The sequence below is a fragment of the Ailuropoda melanoleuca genome, chromosome 16 (genome assembly GCF_002007445.2).
Source record: "Ailuropoda melanoleuca isolate Jingjing chromosome 16, ASM200744v2, whole genome shotgun sequence".
Taxonomy (NCBI): Eukaryota; Metazoa; Chordata; class Mammalia; order Carnivora; family Ursidae; genus Ailuropoda; species Ailuropoda melanoleuca.
The window spans coordinates 28,561,801-28,583,699 of NC_048233.1; the positions used below are offsets into that span (position 1 = coordinate 28,561,801).

Sequence of the window (21,899 nt, forward strand, 5' to 3'; positions counted from 1 at the left end):
GCCAGGAACTGTGGATGAAAACCAAATAAATCTTTCTTATAAATCACAATACTGCAACAGGATAAACAAGAAATCTCAAACGTAAAAAAGCAAGTTTGAGCTCTTTTCTTGAAGTAACAGCCTGGGCAGTTTGCTCTTCACACTGTTTTCCATGTAGGAGCTTTTCCTTTTGGATGTTTTGCTTTCCCGTATCATTTCAATTCCTGCTGCCTCACTTTACTTCTCTTTTTCTCGCCTTCTCTTTCTCTGACATGATGACTGAACTAGTGTGAGAGAATGGTATTGTTTTGAAATCTGAAAATTTTGTGTGATATTTTAGATTTTGCCAATTTTTAAAGCAGCTCACAGAAATGTGTTAACCTTAGATACATAATCACCCTTTTAGATGTATAGTCAACAACAGGCACAAACATGTTCACTAGTGAAAATTGCCTTTACATTTCACTACATTCAAACAACAGTTTGTTTTTTATATTGCAGTTTATGTTTTTAGGCATGTACCAAACCCACATTTCTTTCCTTAATTTATTTGCTCATTCACTCATTCATCAAAATTTAACAGAATGTATTGAGCTACCACTGTGTGTCAGGCACTTTCCTTGGCTTTTGATACAATATGCTATTTAAGTGAAACATCATCCCCGGGCTTCAAATAAGTAATGGTGTTAATGGATGTTCCCAGAATAAACAGAGGAGTTAGGATGGTTAGGAGCATTCTCGCAAAAGAAATGTGAGCGCTGGTCTTAAAAGGTGACTAGACCTTGATAGGCAGACAGTAGGGATGCAGATGTGGGTAATGAGAAGAGCCTTCTAAGAAAGGTCAGCTTCTGCAAAGGCCCCAAGCTCGGGGACTAGAAATTGAAGGGGGACTTGGGAGTAATAGGAAATGACACTGGAAAGACAGACAAGGACTTAAAAACAAATGACCAGGTTAGTGAGAGTGGAGTTTATTCCATGGGCATAGATAACTGTTTTAAGAATAAGACCAAGTCTTCAATATATTAGATCTCCCTGACAGCAAGGTGTAGAATGGATTGGATGTGGCTAACATCTAAGGCAAAGAAGTAGATATGGAGTCTCATGAAATGTGCAGATGAGAGGTGGTGGGGTTGGAATCAAAACTGGGAGGAGTGTGCCTGTTGACACATGTCTGAATTTAGAGAAGTCCAACCATACCTGAGAGCCAGTGTGTCCTGTGTACACACAACCTACCCTTACTACTTGTTTCCTTCATCTTCCCATGTTTTATATATAGAAAGAACTGAGTTGAGTGCTATTTGAACTGACTTCCTGAACTAACAGACAGCCTCAGTGGTTTTTTCCTAAAGTATATTTTTTCCTCTAGAGGCCTCTCCATTTTTGTGAGCTCCCCTTCCCCAAATCACTATGCTTCCCACTCCCCCTTCCCCACAGGATTCAATTTTTGAAATAGCCAGAGTGAACAGCAGTCTGTTGAAACTTGCAATCTCTTAGGCTCGTATTTTCTCTTAATATATTTCTATAGAGGTCTCTGCGGAGAAAAGCGTGGGCATTTTCTGATGCTAGAGCATGTTGCCCTTAGTTTGGTATCCGACAAAACAAAAGCTAAATAAAAAATATTAATTCAGAAAATTTCAACCACATGTTGAAATATACATGTTTCTATCTGACCCCAATGCAATTAGAAAGTGGTTCAGATTTCCAAATGTTAGTGTATCATGTATGCTGCAGGAGTATTTTTCTTTTTCTGGGTTAGTCATGATTCATTTTACAGTAGAAATGTCCAACACCCTCATAATCTTTTTCAGTATGTTTTTTCAAGGAGCAATTCCATTTCTACAGGAAATCTTTTACTATAGGATGATCTTGAGCTGGAATGTGCAACGTTAAGAACGTCATCTGAGAGATGTGTCTCTTCATTAGATTCCACCTGTCTCTGTGATGACAGATACCCAACTGAAAACTGAAAAATACCCAATTGAAAACTGAAAAATGTATCTCATTTTTTCCCAAGAGCTCCATATTTGCTTTGTTTAGATAAATACCTGATATTCTCTAATTACCTGAATGTTTCGATTTTTGTCCAGATAACTAGTTTCATATATAAATATTTTAGAATTTTAAGATTTTTCCTCTCTCTGATTTTCTACAAAGTATTTAACCTGTATGTATCATATACACCAGTTTTACCATTGTGGACATAAATTATGAAGATTTTTCTGATCCCTTATATTCACTAGGTAGAATTACCCACCTCCTTATGTTTGCCTCACTATAGTGGTATAGGCACAGTCTTAAATCACATTCCTCTGTGAACCTGTAAGCTTTTGGGCAGGAACCTTTCTCCTTGATCTTTTAATCTTCAGGATCCTGCACTGTACCTGGCACATAGTAGGCCCTCAATTTGGTGGATGATTGGTAATAAGTCCAAATTTTCTACAATATCTCAAAATATATGGCTTTATTGTGGTCTGTCACCTATACATGTAGTTCTTCTAATGTATAGATTATAAATGGTGTATTTCAGATGTGATTTAATGTAGGTTATGTAATAAAATTTCCATAAGAGTTGCATTTGGGAACTTTCCAAGTCAGTTATTCCCTTCTCTTATCATTTAATTTAGGCAGTGTGTGTCTGGGTGTGTGTGTGTATAATATTAGATATATTATGGCATTACATAATATGGCATTAAATAATATGGCATATTATATATCGTATATATAATATTGAAGTTTCTTTATTTGGTTGTTTTTATATATGTGTGCCTAAAAATCAAGGCAATTATAAGAAAATATCCACTCTAAGAAAGGGCAAAGTTTATGAATCCATGTAGTATGGAGTAAAAGATTACATATAAATATGTAGGCTTTCCTTATTTTTTACTTTCTCTTATTCCTTTTTATCTGTTTTTAAAATAGTTTTTAAATATTTTCAATAGATAATGATGGTTCAAAGTTCAAAGAGTACAAAAGGGTGTAAAATAGAAAGTAACTCTCTCCCAGCCTACTTCTTGTGTCCTTCCAGAAACATTCTCTATATGTACAAGTGAATGTAATATGTACATATGTAATCACAACTATGTATTATATATGTATTAACATTGGCACAACCACAAACATTGTTAGGCATGCTATTTTTTTCACGTAATATATCTTGGCTTTCTTTATATCAATATTCATCTTTCTGTTTATTTTTAACCCAGATGTTATGGAGGACAAGGAAGGTACTTGAACCCTTTATGAAAGCTTGAAATGTTTTTAGGTGTAGAATAGAAGTATTTCTTGCCAAACAATAAAATAGCCACCACGAGAATGTTTCACCTTTTAGACCAGAGCTATTCAATAGAAAGATAATGTGAACCAGATATGTAATTTTAATCTAGAGAAAAATTGAGAAAAAGTCGTATGACAAAAAGTAAAAAGAAACACATGAACTTAATTTTAGTAATATGTTTTATTTAGCACAATGTATCCATAATATTATCATTGCAACGTGCAATCAATAGAAGCAATTAGTCAGATATTTTATGTTCTATTCTTATGTTTAGTGTATATTTTGCACATAGAACCATGTTTCAAGGGTTCAATAGCCAGATTTGGCTAGTAGCTACTGGATTGGACAGTATAGTTCTAGGCCTTCTTATTTACCAATGGTTTTAACTGAATATAATTTCTGCACCGAAACCAGAATTTTACTCATAACATCTAATTTTACAACAAGACTTAAGACGGCACATATTTAAGTTTTCTTTTGAAATGAAATATTGGGCCAAATATTTTTTGCTGCAAATTGATTCTGCTTTGTTTGTCTCTGATTAGTGGCAATGCTCTTTTAAATAGGTATAGTAAATGTTTGTATACTCTTCTTTATACATCTCCTTTATTTGTTACTAGGTCTCTTGGTCAGTATTATAACTTAATTCCTATTGTTTAGGTACACCCTAAGAAACCATATGTCTTAAATATTCTTAAAATAATGATACAACTTAATATTTATTAAGAAATTGATGTAGCCAAACTTGTAAAAAGTCCATTTTATTTAAGTAGGGGGTGCATTGAAAATGTTTATAATGCATCCTGCCAGTTTTAAATGGCAGAATTTAATGACACCATATAGAGACAGGAAACACAAAAGAACTCTTTCCAGGTGGGTCCCATGTGTTTGCCTTTTGTCTCGGATAACAGAAAAGATAAAGACAATGCTAGGTAATAATTACATGGTGCAAACCGAAGCCAGTCAATAAATAATGCAGTGATTAATGGAACATCTGATGACCGTAGTTCTATCAGCATTTTTATTTATTTTTTATTTTTGTTTTTGTTTCCTACTCTTTCCTCTGTCAGGTATACTATCCAGAACTTAAATTTCTTTAAAGATTCCGTATTCAAAACCTGAGCATTACAAGCCAAAAAAGTGATGATAGAAAGATTACTGAAGGAATCCACATGAAAACCAACATTGCAGCTGGAATGTGCATATTACATTAGATAATATTTTTCAATCCATGTTGACAATTTTGGTATAACTATGTAGTTTTAAAGTCTTTTAAGTTTTATTAATATTTTATTAAGCCCATGGACATTGAAATTTTCTTATTAAATTCTTCAAGGAAAAAACTAAAATCTTTCCCTAATGTATCAATTAAGTGAAAGAAAATAGTTTTTTTATATATACCTAATTATTACATATTCAGGGCAAAAGTGGCCAGGGCATACTTGTGTCCACCAGAGTCCAGCCGTGTGGTGCTAAAGATAGAGGCCTCCAGAAGGTGGCTGAGTCTGGAGGGGTCACTGGGAAGCGGGGGGTAGAGGGACAGGGTGTGGGACTGGGCACAGATGGGCTGAGACACACAAAAGACCCAGGTCATTCCAGCCAATAACTGCCTTCCTCTCCTGATTCTGCCCAAATGACACTTTCTGGCTCACTAAAAATATCAGTAGGGAGGGAGAAAACATGAAAGAGACACACCTCTAGGATTGGTTTGTAGATCATAGCTCCTGCTTCAGACTCACTGAAGTAACTGGGCTCTGCCCCCAAATGAGAAACTAGTTCAAATACTGAAATAAGAAGTTGCTCATGTTCTCTTACTACTTTCTACCTGTGCATGCTCCCCACCATCAAGTCAGAGAACAGCCTTTATTCTGTCCATCTGCCATCAATTACTTACCTACAGCACCAAACACTTAGTGTCCTCGGTATCCTTCGTGAGTGTCTGGTGCTACAACTGTCTACCATTGGCATAGCCTTGCCTTCACATCCCAAAGCCCCCTGTGCAAAAAAGAGTTTCAGTACTCAGTCCTGGTGGGCAGCTGGGACCTCTCCCTCATTGTATTCCAGGGGAAAATGGCCATCAGCATCTTCTCTGCTACGCTCACACTATTTAATCCAGCCTGTTGGCACTAGTCTATTGTATTCTACTGTTTGCCCTCACTGTAACTACATAAGCATTTCCTGGATGTTATATCCAAACTTCAGCTTTTAAAGGGACATTTTCTATTTACAAAGAACACTAAGAAAAACATAATAAGAAAAAGCCACATTGGTACCCAGCGAAGCCAATCTTGAGGTTAACAACTGTAGACTTTCCTTTACATTTCTAACAATATATGGACAGTTACAGTGAAGAAATACTGAAGGAGCTTCTCCGAACTCTGAGACTCTCTGATTCTATGAATACAAATTATTCCCTTCTTGATTGGGACTAGACTTATTGTATACAACCCATGTTTTCAAATAGACTTGTAAGGAAAAATATTAAAATATCTTAGCACTAGTAGTATAGTTTGCATCAAGAAAAAGGAAAATTTCCATTATCTTAATAAACAGAACAAACTTTTTAAATTTGACAATTTAAAATGTCAATTTGTTAGCACTGACTGTACAAGGCAGAAAGGAGCAGTGTTCCAGAATTCATGCCACGTTCTTGCAGTGTACTCACACTTTGATTTCCTTCACAAAATGGATGGGATTCAACTTCTAAAAGCATGCCTAGATTGGTATACATGTTACGGAGGCCACTGATTTAATTCAGAAATGTCTTTCTAGTGCCCACCAACATGGCAGCCGACCAGACCCTTCTGAGGCATTAATAAACAGTTGGGTAATGGACCTTTCTACATGCTAACGCTGGCTTCAGAGACTCTCCTGAGCTCTGATCAAGTTGGTCAGGGTGTGAAGGAGCAGCCTGAGTTCTGCTGTGAGCAGGGTGCAAATGATGGGTAGTTGTAATGCTCATGGAAAGGCTACCCTTGCTACTTGTTCCTTTGTTCTAAATGATGTAGTGGAAATGTAGTTCCATAGCACTTGTACCTAGACTACTTAAAGTGACCTGGGAATTAAACTTGTACAGCTAATCAAGCAGAAAAGATTCACAGAGCACTGTATTCATTGCATAACAATGGGGCATCCAGCCACCCCGGTTTTCCTTTTGCACAACTGTATGTCCCTTCTACACACCCCTCTCTTTAGTCATCTATTGATGCTTGTTTGGTTTCCTTGGTTGTTGCCCCAGTGTACTGTGCCTGAAAGGTATGAGAGGAAAAAGGAAAAGCACAACTCAAAAACAGTTGCTTTATTCCTTTCTATTGCTTACCTTTTAAAAAAGCAAAGTCATAAAGATGTCATATAACACTTAATTTTACTGTCCTTTAATTGTTGCCTCTCAGCCAAAAACAAATGGTCATTGATATGTTCTCCATATCACAAATCTGAAGTTTTTAGGAACTGTACATGTGAAAGCCAGGTTTGTTTCAGTTTTGCTCATTACTGGTTTCTGGGGATTTTCTTTTTCTTTCTTTCTTTCTTTCTTTCTTTCTCTTTCTTTTCTTTTCTTTTCTTTTCTTTTCTTTTCTTTTCTTTTCTTTCTTTCTTTTTTGTGTGTATAGATTATGTCACTTCTGTGTGTCCAGAACAGAAATCAGATCTCCTTCTGAGGGAATGCTTTTCAAGCTGGCCTCTCATGTAACTGAATTAGTGCATGAAGGTTCTCAAGAGATGGGCTAAGATTAGATTGTTACTCTTAAAGTAGTTAAAAGAAACAACTCTAATTTCAAATATTTGCATTGATAGGTTTATATGAAAATATGTATGTTTATTTTGCAGGGCACTGATTTAGAGCAGGACTGTTATTTTAGCTAAACATACTTCTAGTGGATGTAACGTCGTTGCTTGTTTTAGTTGAAGGGGGAAAACTTTCCTCATGTTAAGGACTTTTTTGCCACTCTGATGCTGTTTATCTAGTCCATTTTTTGCTCTAACCTGAGCCTTGACTCCCAAATCTTCTTTGCACATAAGAGTATGTCTTACTACAAATAGAATCAGTCTATGCTCAGTTTAGATCATGAGATCTGAAATTCCAAGTTCAGAGTAGGAGGGGGTACCTCCAAGACTCTGACACAGACATCCCAATGAGGATGCTGCTTTAATGCACCTTGCGTACCTACTTCTGGCTGTCCAGGCGGTCCCAGCTCCACCTCTATTCATACGTCCCTAAAATAACAAGTATAGGATAGTCACTTACTCTAAGTAGGTATTTATGGAATAAGCCATTATGTAATGACAATAGAATCAGTTAAACATAATTTTTTTCTCTTTTTATGCACTACTTGACATCAAAAGCAAAAAGAGGTAAGTTGGCTATAAACCTCTAGGTGAACCTTATTTTCTTTAATAGAATTATTCCTGAGTAGTTTTGCTTAAAATATGTTTCCAAAAATCACATACTTTTACATTAGGAAGATTGTCTTTGTAAATCCTTATTCTTTTCTTTGAAAAATGAATAAGCACCTTCTGTGAACTTGGATTTTAGAAATATTTAATATTTAAATATATTGCTTTTCCTTTAACCAAGTTATACTTCTGGTTTAATATGCTTGTGAGGACATAGTGCATTTTGTAACACTTGGTTTAGTTTGGGGGTCTCTGAAATGTTCCCCCCAAAATATGGATTACATAAGTATTTCTTCTTTTCTAAGAAAAGTAGAAAAAGCCAAGAAACCACTGACATTGGTGAAAACCTATAATTTTCAGATCCGTCGCCTTACAGAAGAGGATGCCCTGAACCTCTCAGAATATTTTCTAGTGTTGGTTTTTTTAATGATGAAAAAAATATTAAATAAGAAAATCAAACACATTTCACTGAGTGGTGTCTCATATATTTTTCTTTGGGAGATATATTTTTTACAATGGATCTTTTGAGTGGGTTTTTGGTTGTAGTTTGTTTAACTTAATTTCTCTTTTATGTCTTTCTGATGAATTAACTCTGACATTTCAAAGGTGTAGCTGGTCTTCATCTGCTATATGCTATTATTGACTTTGCTGAATGAGAACAGCCCATCATACCACCTTGAGTTAACTCTGTGCCAGCTGACACTGTTCTTGGGAAGGTCATTTCTGAACAAAAGGCTGTTTTTGAGAAGGTGTTTAAGTGGTGTAAGAATCTGGCAGCAAAATGTACTTTTACCTCTTGGTGCCACTGTATTTGATCACCCCCCCCCCAAATTTATCTTCTGTCTTCCTACTGTAGGCAGTTGATTCCACACATGCTCGTGGTTTCATTGTACCCTGTTCAGGGGCAGAAAGTTGACTATACTGCAGAGCATTCGTATATTTCTCTTTTGCAAGGTTTGAAATAAAAAACAGATTGTGAATATTGCTTTGTTTTATCAGCTAGTCATATGATATCCATCAGAACAGCAAATGGAAAGCTGGGTGAAAGTTTTTATCTAATCTGTAATGACTGAAAGGTCTAAAAATGCTCCCTCTTCTTCACAAGTCATACTCTGATTCTACATCGTTGAGGACAATTTTAATGCTTGTCACCAAAATGTGATAAACTATATGCAGTTGTCATTTGTATGAAGGCAGAACCAGATGTTTTTTAAGATTTGTTATCAGGTCATATTTTTTGCGTTGTCTACATTGAATTTTTTTTCTATGTATTCCAACAATTCTGTCTTTACTGTTCTTTGGAAATTTTAATTAATAATGATTGTTTCTGACTTTCAAGGGTATAAACCTATAATGGAACTTGCTGTGTTAAACACTGATGGAAAGATAAGGCGGAAGTGTCTGGTGACATGAATTAGTAGACTACACTCCTTAGTCGGAAATAAGGCTATTGTCTTACCTGTGGATACTTTCAGAGAAACTAATGTATTAACAGAATATGTCATATGTTTGGCAAAAAGGGATGAGATAGCCAACTCTATGTGTTTGATTATAAAATGCTAAAAGTTATTCACAGCTCTCCATTTTTATTAGTGTCAATGTACCATTAAGTTCATCATTAGATTTTTAAAAAATATTTCAACTTTTCCTGATACTGTTTATATTTATGTCGATGTTTCTATCTCATGCTGTCATTATTTTTCTTTATAAAATGTTTCTACTTTAGATATTTTTTCCTAAATTTTCTACTTTGTATTTTTTTTTCAGTTTATGTGTATAGGCATTCATAAGACTACTTAAGTGTTCAAGTTGTTACTATTAGGAGAATGTATTTTGATGCTTCTTACCATTAACTTTTCTGTTAATTCACTAACACACTATTAATCATTTTGTAGATTTAGTGAGGAATAACTCAGTATTGATGTTATTTGGCATATTTAGGCATACTTTAAATAATGGCAATTAAAATTATTTTCAAGATTTATACATCTTACAATTAGAAAGAAGAATAATCACCCAACATTACTAAATTAACTTTAGAACCTTTGTCAGATAGTATTTCCTCTTTCTTATTTCTTTTATTAGAAAGATGCTATGTTAGGAATGCCTAATTGTAAATTCTCCCTTCTTCAAATGGATCCGTCAGACAATGCATTAATAAAGTACTAATAAAGAAACAATCCAAGGATGCCTTAGGGAAGGTGAAATCAGTATATTATTAGCAAGTATTTTTCACCACATGCCTCCCCAAGCAAACTACTGTGGGAAAACAAAGAATTCTAAGAATTATAAGGCAGGGTCCTCCTGCTCTGAACCACATAGAGTGATGGAGGAGATAAGATATATTGCAAGGGCAGCAGTGGTCAAAACTGTATGCAGAAATGCTGAAGGAGATGCCGTAAGTGCTAAAGGAGTTTAGGGGAAGCATACACTTCCTCCTGGGTGGTTGGGAATAAAGATGAAACTTGTTAGTTCTGAATAGTCTAAGAGAAGACCATTTCAGACGAATGTAATGATGGGGGCTATATGTGTATATATGTCATTGTCAAAATGATTTCATCATATGGTCTATCTTGGCTTTTTAAATTTCATTGTTGTCAGTGGCATTTACTTTGTTTCTTGAAGTTGAAAACCTCAAGGTCACCTTGACCCCCTCCCCTTGGTCCTTCATGTGTAATCAATAACCAGTTCCTGTCAACAGACCCTGGGTTACATGCTTTCACAGGCATTCTCTCACCTGGTCTGCAAAGTGGTATTTAATGTCCTCACTTAATAGAAACACTGAGGATCAGAACTGTTAAGTCACTTTTCTGGTGTCCCTCAGCTACTGTTTGGTGGAGCAGGGATCTAAACACAAAAGTCTCTCTGATGGGCTCTAAATCTCATGCTGAACGGGGGAAAGTTGAGGCGCACAGGGGAGAGAGAATAGGAATGAAGAAGAAGATAAGGAAACCACAGAGAATTGCTACATCGTTGGCAGATGGAAGAAAATTATTGTGATATACCCGTTATCCATTCCCAAGGATTGTTGTGTAAAGCCCTCACTTAAAACCTGGGTGTATGCATAAGTATGTCAGTAGCTAATTATGGGGAGCACCTTTGTGCTATTATCTGCAAATATACAGAGTTCCTGAGTTTGGGAGGCTTTTCTTTAATAATTATGCAATTTTTCTGTCTCCACTTCACCTCGAAATGTGTATTTTCCATCAATGACTCAAATATCATATTCTATCATCAGTCTAGTTTTCACCAGTAAAACGTATTCATTTGTCCCAACCCTTAGAATGTTTAGAGTATAGAACAATATGAGAGAACTTTGGCTGTTCTTGGTTTACTTGAACTAGAGAAGTACTGTTGGCAGAGTAAGAGGTTAAGAGGTGGGGTGACAATTGCTTCTTCTTTGGAGCGGGTACAAAGGCTCCATATTAGTTTGTGAGGGCTGCCATAGTGAAAGACCACAGATTGAGGGGCTTAAACCATCTACATTTGCTTCTTCATAGTTCTGGAAGCTGGAAGTCCAAGATCAAGGTTGGGCAGGTTTGGTTTCTCCCGAGGCCTCTCCCCCTGGCGTGTAGATGGCCACCTTCCTGAGTCCCCACATGTCCTGTGTGAGGCCATCCCTGGTGTCTCTGTGTTCTAAATTTCCCAATCCTGTCTGCTCATAAGGCTATCCATCAGGCTGGATTAGGGCCCACCCTAACACAGCAGCATTTTCACTTAATTTCCTCTTTAAAGATCCTATCTTCAAATGTAGTTGCATTCTGAGGTAGTGGTAGAGTTTCCAACATATGAATTTGGGGTGACAAAATGTAATACAGTACAGGCCCCATGGGGCATTCCACTGGGCTCATGTTCTCATCTGCCACTCTCTCCAGGGGCCCTAAGAAAATCATTTAACCCTTCTAATCCTCAGTGTCCTGACTCTAAAATGAGGATTATGACAACCAAACTCTGTTGAGTTTTGTGAGCATGAGAAAGCTTTTGTTCACTATAAAAATCATACAGAAGGTGACCATGAACAAACTCCTTAACCTCCCTAGGTTTCTTATTTCTAAAATAAAAATAAAACCTATCTCTTTAAGTTTTTTTAAGGATTAAAGAGCTATTGCATGTAAAGTGTTTAGCCTAATGTCTGCATAGATACAGCACTTAATAAATATTACATGTTACCATTATTTCTCATCCTTTCCTCTTCTGCATTCTTTCTGCCTGCTCTTCCTTTTCTGTCATTGCTGAAATCCCAATTAGTGAATAGTTTGGAAGATATGACCAGGTGTGCAGAAAGAAGGAGGGGTATCCTTTCATCTCCCTTAAGGACACAAAAGAGGACGTCTCTATGCTTTGATCATTAACGAGGGAGTTATTTTAGAACAATCCATAATTATTTTGTCAACCTTCTGTTTAATAACTTTCATAATTAAGCATTCTTGCTTTTCTGCTGTTAACCATCTGTCCTCATTGTAGGGTCCTTAATGAATATCGACCATTTACTCCAACTAGGTAAGATATTTGTTCCAAAGTGATATTTATTTGAAAATAACAGCAATGTCATTATTTTATGACAGCAATTGTTTAAGTGGGTAAATTTAATTACTGAACCTATCTTTAACAGTCTTGGAAATAGTACACCAAGTTAACAGAGATATTAACTGTCTCACCAAGAGCCATGTTTGCTGTTTGTCTCATGAATTTTCATTTTTCTCACCGATTTTTGAAGTATATGTGTTGCCATTTTTAAATGAGAAGGGAAAAAAAGGAAAACACATGCCTTTCCTCCTTACTTTTCTTGTTGAAGGAAAAATGCTAAAAAAAAAAGCATGGCCTTGTGAAAGAGGGAAAGGTACCCAGGAAGAAACAGAAAATGGAAGTGAGAAGGTGAATTCCTTTGTGGGTCAGAGGAAGAAATGTGGAAATAGAGTTTTTATACAATGGAAAAGAAAGACGTTTCTCTAACCTATGGACCAAGAACATTGAGGCTGATCCTAGGCAAATTTCTGGAAGTGAATGGGTTTCATATGCTCAATATAGAATAGGGATTATTAACAGCCAGCATGAATTCATCAAGAATGACTTAGACTAGACTTATTTTCATTCTTTATCTCCTAAGATCAGGGAAAGTGGTAACATAATATACCTGAATTTTGGCAAACAACTAACTAGGTATTTTATAATATCTTTTAGACAAATAAAGAAAATTGTAGGTGAGGATATAATTGCTTAGGTCCATAACTGGTTGATTGACATCTTCAAAGGGCCCAAATTCATAGGTGGACATTTATGAAATATGGTCTCTACTTAGCCTGACCCCATTATTAGTTACTAATTTTAGATAAAGATGAAGATATTAAGGTCATGATTATCACATTTTCTGATTTGAGGGAGAAATATGAGAGGAGGAAGTTAATATGCTAGATTATAGAATAGGATCTAAAAGATGCATCAGGGAGGAAAAGGTGAGACTTACTAGAGTGAAACGTAAAGTTAAAAGTATGTGGGGGTACCTGGCTGGCTCAGTCAGAGGAGAGTATAACTCTTGATCTCAGGGTCATGAGTTCAAGCCCCACATTGGGTGTAGAGATTACTTAAATAAATAAAACTTAAAAAAAAAGTGTGTGAAGTATTGCATTGGGATTCCAGATACCCCAAGTACAGGATGGAGGAAGCATGAGCTGATAGCACCATCTGCAGCCAAAGTGAGCTCATATGAAACAGCAGTGTGACATAGCTGCCGAAAAAATATTGCCATACAGCTTCTGCTCCTTTAATAGAATGGGGATATCTCAGATGAGGCAAGATTGCCACTCCACTCCACCAATCACATCTTATCCCACATGATTTCCTTTCCGAACACCTCATTTTTAGAAGATTGTTGCACACACTGGAACATGGTCAAAGAGCTAGGAGGACAGCAAGCGAAGTTGAAAATGTGTCCTGTGGGGAAGAACTTGCATTATTTGGCCTGAGGAAAACTCAGGGGACAGAGAGTTTTCATAGAAAGTGTGTAGCACCTGGGGAGTTTGTGGTCCTGAGGGAAGGTAGGGATTCGTTCGTTCTCAGGTCTGGAAAACCAGGGGCTGGGGTGCTGGCCATTCTGTAGGAGAATGTTTGCCACAAAGAGGTGCTGCTCCACTCCCCACAGAGCATCTGGGTACCAAGGAAGCCGTCCATGCAGCCGCACAACTGCTGGGGATGGTCTCCACAGATCAGCTTTCACCCACAGGGTCCTTACCCCCTCTCAGTACTGCCAGCTGAGCCCAGTGTGGAACCCAAGCATAGAGGGGTTCCCTGCCTCACTCCACGTGAGGCTCTCCCTCGCTCCCCAAACAGCCACCAGTGGGCTCGTGGGACTTTCTAAGGCATTGACTTTTAGAAAATTGGTTAATTTTGTAAATTGCTGTAGGGGGTTTAAAAGTAGTAGGAGCCTGAGGGGAAAAGCCTATGACCAGACTTTCTCTCCCTGGTCATTAATTTATAGAAATTGAACAATATCCCCATTCTTGCCCCCTTTACTTTGCTTTGTGTTTTTGAGGTAATTGGTTGCCTTCAAATTATTATCTCAACTGTCTGATGAAGTTCTTAACTATGTTTTTTTGACTCTATGACCCTGATATTTTCTAGAGGTAGCTGTGTCAATTTGAGACCCAGCCAGAATAGTGAGTAGAAAATAGACCTCAGCATCAGAAAAGTCTGACTTTAAATCCTTGCTGTGCCACTTGCTAGCTGTGTGACGATGGGTGAGTTCATATATATGGTGATTGTGTATTAATTTAATCGGTGAATGTTTGTGGAACACCTACTATGATGCCAGCTCTGTGTTTGTTTCTGGTGCCATGAAAAATGTTAAAGGAAAAAAATAGCCTCAGGGTATATGAGATTTTGATGTAGTCCCATATATCAGAAATATTTATTTTCTTGTGGTAGGAATAGTAAAAATAATAACTTCAGAGTGTTGCTAAGACTTTAAACGGTTAACTAATATAAAGTTCCTAAGAGAAATTATATCATGTTGATTCAGCAAATAATTTCCTTCCTTCTTTCTCCTTCCTTTTTTTAACCTTCTTTTCTAGTTGGCTTTTGTTCATGGAGGAATGCCATATACGGATACTCTTCATGTGTACATCAGTACAGACCTATAGATCTTTAAGCTATTATATCCCTTATTCATCTGCCCTTGAGGCACTAAAAATCTCCTGAGTATGCTCTGACATTTCTCGGGCCTGTGACCTTATGAATGTACACTGTTCCCTAATTCAGTTCTGAGCATTTCAAAGCACTTCGATTTTATGATGAAATATTTTATTACTATTGTAGAGACCACAAACTACTTACAGTTGCTAAGAAGTTCTTTGGCTAACTTGTTTTTTTAGGCATTAGCCTAGATGTTACAACCTCCAGGAAGCATTCCCTGACCACTTAGATTTAGTTAAGTGTTTCTGCTCTGAGATCCCTACATTTCCCTATCATGGAAAGCAATGCAGTGTTATGTCTGTAAGTTCAATCCAGCCTTTGGGTCATACAATCCTGGATTCAAATCCAGATCCATCTCTTAGAGGACTTTGGCTAGTTACTTAACCTAAGTCCCCCTTCTCTCATCCGTCAACTGCGACTCATAAAACAGGGTTACAGGAGAGCATGCAGGTTAAGTGCCTACACAGTGCCTGGCACATGGTAAGCAGGAAACAAGTGCTAGGTGCTGTCATCATTGTCACCATCATCATCATCATCACCACTAACACCATCATCGTGACACTTTATTGTAATTGCTGGTTGGATATGATTGTCTTACCCGATTGGCCAGTGACCATATCTTCTCTGTTTTCCCTTTGTCCCCAATGCCAACAGTTTTGAACACATTCTAGGAGTTTAGTAACTTGATTGTTGAATGGTTGTGTTCTGGTGGCCCAGATGAGAACAGTGGCTGCTGGGATTCTTTAATGTGTCCTGCTTGGGTCACATGATTGTCATCTTTTATGCCCTCAAAAGTCATAAGATGAGGCCTGCTCCTTCAGGAGTGAGTCTACCCCAGCGTGGATCCTAGAAAGCACAGGTGGAGACGATGTGGAGCCCACAGCATCTCAGAGCTGGGAAGGATTTTCCCAATCTCCCAATTCACTCCTTTCATTTTACAAAGTACCTGCTAATACATATCCACTTGTCAGCTGGGTTAGGTGTGTATGTAACTGGAGGGCTGTTAACCTGAGAAGAGAGATTTAGAAGACAGTTGGGTCAGAGCAATACAGCTATTTTTCAAATTTTATTTTTTTATCTGTCACCATCTTATCTGTAGAATTTGCTTTTTATCCTTTAAGGATAACACTTAACTAAGTGCTTATAAATAACAAGTACAAAATAACAATAATAAGTAGCCCAGAGGTGATATTAGTACTAAAGGAGGAAAATTTGATATTCACTACAAATGTCAGGAATATCCACCACTCATTAAACAGTTCATTAAGGGACTGCACTGTGGTCCTGATCACCTGATTTCTAAATTTCGTCACAGAGCATATTTTGAATGAATAATATATAACCGCATTAGCAAAAAAAATTTCTAATAAAAGTGAGATACGGAAAAAAATCTAAACCATGTAAATACTCGAATTACTCTAATTCTAAGGCTTGTCATTCCATAGAAGCCAAAATTTTGCTCTAGGGGTGCTTCATTTATACCTCCCTGGAAATGGAAGACCTGAGGCCAAATTCCGGAGTGGTTTTCCAAGTGTTCATTTTCATTTACATCTATTGTATTTACCCAAATACACCATAGGAGGGCAGCTCTCTCCTGCTTAACTAACTTAAACAAAACTGCCTGTCTGCTCATCATCTCAAAATCATTATCTGAATGAGTCCAAGACGTCCCTAAATTATCACTTAGATAGGAAAGCTATTGGAAAAGATAAAAGGAGCATAAAGGAATTCATCCTTTAAGACTCTGAGTTTCTACAAAAGGGAATCATTGAGCTAATCAAGCTGCAAAATGAGAAGACAAAGAGTTAAAGGAGAAAAAAAAAAAAGAATTCCCCAAAGCGGAGAAAATGGAATTATTTGTCACATTTGAAGGACTTTTACTGAGTGTGATAATCTGAACACCAGCTACCAATGAGAAGCAGATCTCATTCCTATTAATAAGTAATAATTGATAAGCTACTCTGCAACAAAGACCACCTATGAAAGGCTCCCTCCATTAAGGATGTTTTCTTGAATGAACGCTAATCAAGCCTGTCTACTTTACATCACAGACAGCTTTAGTACGTTTTCAATGTAAGCAAAAGCAAAAGCAGGTTTCATGAATTTTGGTATTCTGGAATTATATAGGCAGGTTTTGCTGTAATGAAAATATACTGGCTTTAGAATAAGTGATACTTAGATACAGGCCTGTGAATGTTAATTTCAATAGAGCTTCAATTAATTTAAGCCTGTGAATCCAGGTTTTATGATAATTTGGCTTTAGTATTATCTATATAACAAATAAGGAAAGAGGCTTGCTAAGCAAATACTTGGTCTTAGCACTTAGCAGGATATGCTGCAATTACTTGAGAATAATTGAATTTTCAAATCTGACTCTAATTTTAACTTTTTTGTAAAATCTTTTTGCAGAAATATATGTATTACCAGCTTCTCAGGTGACTCTAGTACGGTCAACCTGGTACCAATAAACAGACTGTTTTGATTAGTTTAGAACACTCAGCACATGGTCTTTCTTGCAGCAGACGATTAACATAACTGATCAGCTGAAACATGGAGTTTTAATAGCTAGCATTTTGTTAACCTAGTGTGACTTATATTATGTGACTTTAAAATGGCAAAAATATAACAAAAGTGAATTTCCCATTCAGGTTAGCTTTCTCCATCCGTCCAAGTTACTAACAATTTACTACATAAAAAACATTCTCATATTTCTGCTAACAAATCTTGCTTTTGATTAATAAAATTTTCAGAAAACTGTAAAGATGATTTCTTTCTCTGATATCTCATTAATCATGGAAAATATTGTTTTGCATGCTTGCTTTTTTCAATGTACCCATGGGATTGACAATATGCCCATGTATCCTGACAATAAAGGCAGTTCTCTAAATATATTCCATTTTGGAAAACCAGATCTAAGTGCTAAGCAAGTAACTGCCATCATGTTCAAGTTCAGAACTTGAAGATCTTTCATTATATTAATAGACTCTTTATTTTTAGATGTATCCAGATACCAAATGTGGATAGCCACATATATTCTAATATACTTGAGAAATCTCACTACCAGTTTTGTACCGCTAATTTTAAAAACTGTATTTAATTAAGGAAAACGTCCTTTCTATTGGCATCGTTCAGGGGGAAATAAAATGTCAGATGTTTCTGTATGAATGCACATTCCTCACTAAATCTCTCAGGCAACTGCTTTAGTTACTGTTACTAACACGACGCTATGTCATCTCTTTGTATACATGTCTAATTTATCAGTTTCTTGTAGATTGTCAGCAGCCTGCTGCCTCCGTACCGCCACAGTGCTCACAACTAGCCGGGAGGCAAGACTGCCCAACTGTCAGGTAAATTCGGACATCCTTTCTCTCCTCACCCAGCTGCATGTCAGATCCATGGAGCCCAAGCTCTCCCCTCCAACACCATAACTTCCTATCCATAATTACATTTGCTACATTTGATCTTAAATATGGGCTACACTAACATACACTGCATACCTGAAGTCTACATGTGCTCTGTGGAACTACAAGAGAGCTAGCGTTTATCTTACTGGCTGCTAGTGGGTGGACTAAGGGCTGCCTTCGGCTCCCTTGTGTGGATAAGTGCTAGGATTAGTGCGGTGGTTCATTACCTTCCAAAGTATAAAACCTGGAATTGTTAGTATGTTTGCCCTACTTTTTCTTTTGCTTGTCTTCTTTCCTTAGACTATAGTTCTCAGACAAATAAGCACTAAGAATAGAAAGCATATCTCATGTCTGTTCCAAGACAACTTTATGAATGCATTTCTGTTTTGTCTCCACTTACCATCCTCATTAAAACTGAATTTGAAGCCTGGAGAAAAATTCATAATTGGCATTTTAAAAGAATGTTTGCAGTGATATTGCCCTTTATGTGAGATTAACTGAAGAATCGTAAAGGTAGCTTTACGTACTCCCTGTACACTAAATTGGAGAATTGGTTGACAATTTCTATCCTAGTGAAAGCTTTGCAAATCCATCATGAATTTACCTCCGTGTGGAACTCACACTCAGCATCAGAGCACCCCCTCAGGACGTTCCACCTTTGTGGCTTTTATAGTCTCCTTATGGTTCTTTCTGTATTTTAATGTGTCACTCTCCTACCAGGGCAAGGCTGTTTTTGAGTAGGGACAGGCCTGAATATATTTCCATATGTGTCAGTAGTAGATATCAGGAGCAGGTCATGGGTTAGAGCCAGGAGAGCCGGGGAGCCATAGATTCTGCTCAGAAACACAGCGGCAGCCAAAGCCCCCATGTGACTTGGTCTCGGGGTGGTTGTGCAGCTAGTTGGAGAAGGGAGACATGGAGTTAGCCGGAGAAGGTACATGGTTGAATAAGCCCCAAGCCAGTGTCTCCTGACTGATGTCTAATCTGCCAACAGGATTCCAGCCCCAGAGTATTTACTTCAGGAGCATTCTTTGCTAACATATGCATGCCATCTTATTACAGAAACCAGCTGTAGAGTCATTTTAATTATGTAAGTAACTGAATATAATGATAAATGTTCAGACCCATCTTAGTAGGACCCCATGTGTGCAGTGGTGAAGAACATGGGAACTTCACCCACAGTCCATTCTCCACCAAGCACGCCACCCACCCAGGGCCTGGGACAGTGTCAGGCTCGCAACAGATCTTCAGCACCTGCTGATTACAGGAATGAGTGAATAGCTCTGGAGGCAGATTGCTTGGTTTGAAATTCCACCTCTACCCCCTGCTAGTTGTGTAATCGTGGAAACTTGCTTTTGCTGGCTAAGATGTTCTGTCTCTGTGTGTGTGGTTTTTGTTTTTGTTTTTGTTTTTTACTTGTGAAGTAAGGAAGAGAATAGTTTTGAGGGATTCTGTGTGGCACAGGCCTCATGCTTAGTATGCTCTCATATATTACTGTTACTAACTTTTCTCAGTGCCTAACCATCCCTCAAGGCAGAGGTCTGTGGCCTCTTTTATAACTTCTCTAATTTGCTTGGGGAAAGAATGGAGAAGCCTGCTTCTTTAAGTGTTTCAATTAGGTAAGGAGTGGAAAGGCTAGTGGGGAAATGTTTTAAGTTTAATTTTATTTCACCTTGCTTTTTTTTTTTAGGAACTGGTTTGACTAAAGGGTTACCTGCCCCAGTTCTATATCTTCTGAGCTTACAGAATTTAGGTTGCTTGCTACACCTTCACAGGGATGATTTACTTTAAAGAAAAGCAATTTAATGAATTACAAATGTTTCTAGTTTCTACCCATGAGAATACAGCATGGGCCAGGTTCAGTGGTCCCCACAGAGAAATGATAAAATCCGTATAGACCTGAAAAAGCTCCTTTTCAGAGTCACTGGAATTACGGTTGGCTTCCTTCCCACCCACGCCTCTGCCAAATGGATCGAATTTAATTCCCTCACTGCTCTTGTCACTTCTTGGTGACAGAAAAGTTAACAGCCAACATTTGAATTCTTACCATGTACGTGACCTGTGTTCAGTTCTTTACACTTATTAATCATTACGACTCCCAGAAGGTAGGAACAGTTATCACACCCATTTTTAAACCAGGAAACTGAGGAGGCAGAGAAGGAGCTAACGTGACTTCTCCAGGGTCACCCATCCTGAAAGCAACTGAGCCCAACGAGTCTGGCACGCGTTGCCCTAACCACCGCGGTGCACCACTGTACCACCAGGAGACGCCCCCCGATTTTCATTATGCTGTGAGGAGCGTATTCAGAATTTAAATCACTCATGTTGACTCTGTATCCCTGAATTGAAAAGAAAGGAACATTCATGTAAAGAGAAACATGAGAAATAAAACATGCTCACAAGGTTGAGTAACTTTAGATCAGTGTTCTCTGTTTCTCACGATAAAAATTGTTTTATACTTCCTTCAGCTTACACATATATTCAAATAACTTTTTTAGGTGTAGGGTTTTGAATAAATGAGCATTTTCCTCATCTTTTCCATGGATACTTCTTACAAACTGATTCTGTTGTGAAGCTAAATTATTGAAGTTGTTTATAGATAATAGATAATCATAATGTGAGGGGAATGCCCAATGTGTGGCTGCATTGGATGTAATATTTAAATATATGGAGATGTTTGGGATTTAGCACTTCTCCCCTTCTATCGAGGAGTTGCTAACTTGGACACAAAAAGAAACTTTCTGAAGAAATACCCATTTTTACATCTTAGTAACAGTTTCCTAAGCCTACTGTTTAGAATATGATCTACCTACAAAAAGTGGGTTTTTAAATGGTAAATGTTGGATAACAAGTGGGTTCCTGAAGGCGGTTAGCAACTATAGCTGAATACAGCCTGTACCTGAAATAATTAGAACTTATCAAATATTTATATCTAAGAAATAATTTCTTAACTGGTAAACCAAGAACATGTTTCTGTCATAATATATGTAGTGTGATGGCATTTCATGCAAATGTAAAATAGAGATAGTATAATATAGTTATGAAAATCTGAAATAATGAACACCTTTTTAAATCATCATGAATGACATAATGTGATGGTGTTGGGCCAAGTGAACCATAACCTGCGGCTCAGCTGGTCAAGCAGAAATGCTTGTCTTCTCCTAGAAATCCATATCGTACTGTATGTTAACTAAGAAAAAAGAAAAGAAATGCTTGTCTTCCTTGGTTGGGAAGAGTATTTGGACTACCTGGGGCCTTCCAACACGCTTCGTGTATACTGTGACCATCCCATGCTACTTGCTGTAACTTATGTTGAATAATGTGTTTAGTTCCCTAAAAAAGATACATGCTCTAAATCATGCAGATCTAACAGGGAGAGGAGCTCTGTTAGGTCTGTGGGAGAGTCTGTCTGCCGCTGTGTTTCCTGGGCCATCAGACTCCGTCTGCAGGGTGGAGGAAGAGCCTTGCCATGCAGTGATTTTTTTAGCCTTTGTATTGAAGCTCCAGTTCTCCCAGGGTTACCTACCACGTTTTAAAAATAGGTAGGAAAAATCATGTTTATCACTGGTTGCTCTAACTAGTACAGAGGAGCGCTTTCCTCTGAAACTAAATTCGTAGCAGTTCAAAGAGTTTGGGAACTAAGGATGACCTCAAGCAGA

The 21,899-nt window shown here is 37.5% G+C and overlaps 1 protein-coding gene across 11 annotated transcripts in view; it reads left to right on the forward strand.

Annotated features, from left to right (window-relative positions):
- The window catches only part of BICD1 (BICD cargo adaptor 1), a 216,105-nt gene that overhangs the window by 184,996 nt on the left and 9,210 nt on the right, over window positions 1-21,899 (forward strand). For 4 of the 11 annotated variants that reach the window (XM_002916591.4, XM_034645451.1, XM_034645453.1 and 1 more), the window contains one exon: window positions 18,108-18,183. The exons of 3 other annotated variants lie outside the window; for them this stretch is intronic. In XM_002916591.4, the coding sequence (XP_002916637.1) occupies window positions 18,108-18,183 (76 nt within the window). Of the gene's footprint in view, window positions 1-12,112; window positions 14,383-18,097; window positions 18,184-21,899 lie in introns of those variants that run through there. 4 more of the 11 variants (XM_034645450.1, XM_019796832.2, XR_004621318.1 and 1 more) reach the window with 3 other exon arrangements.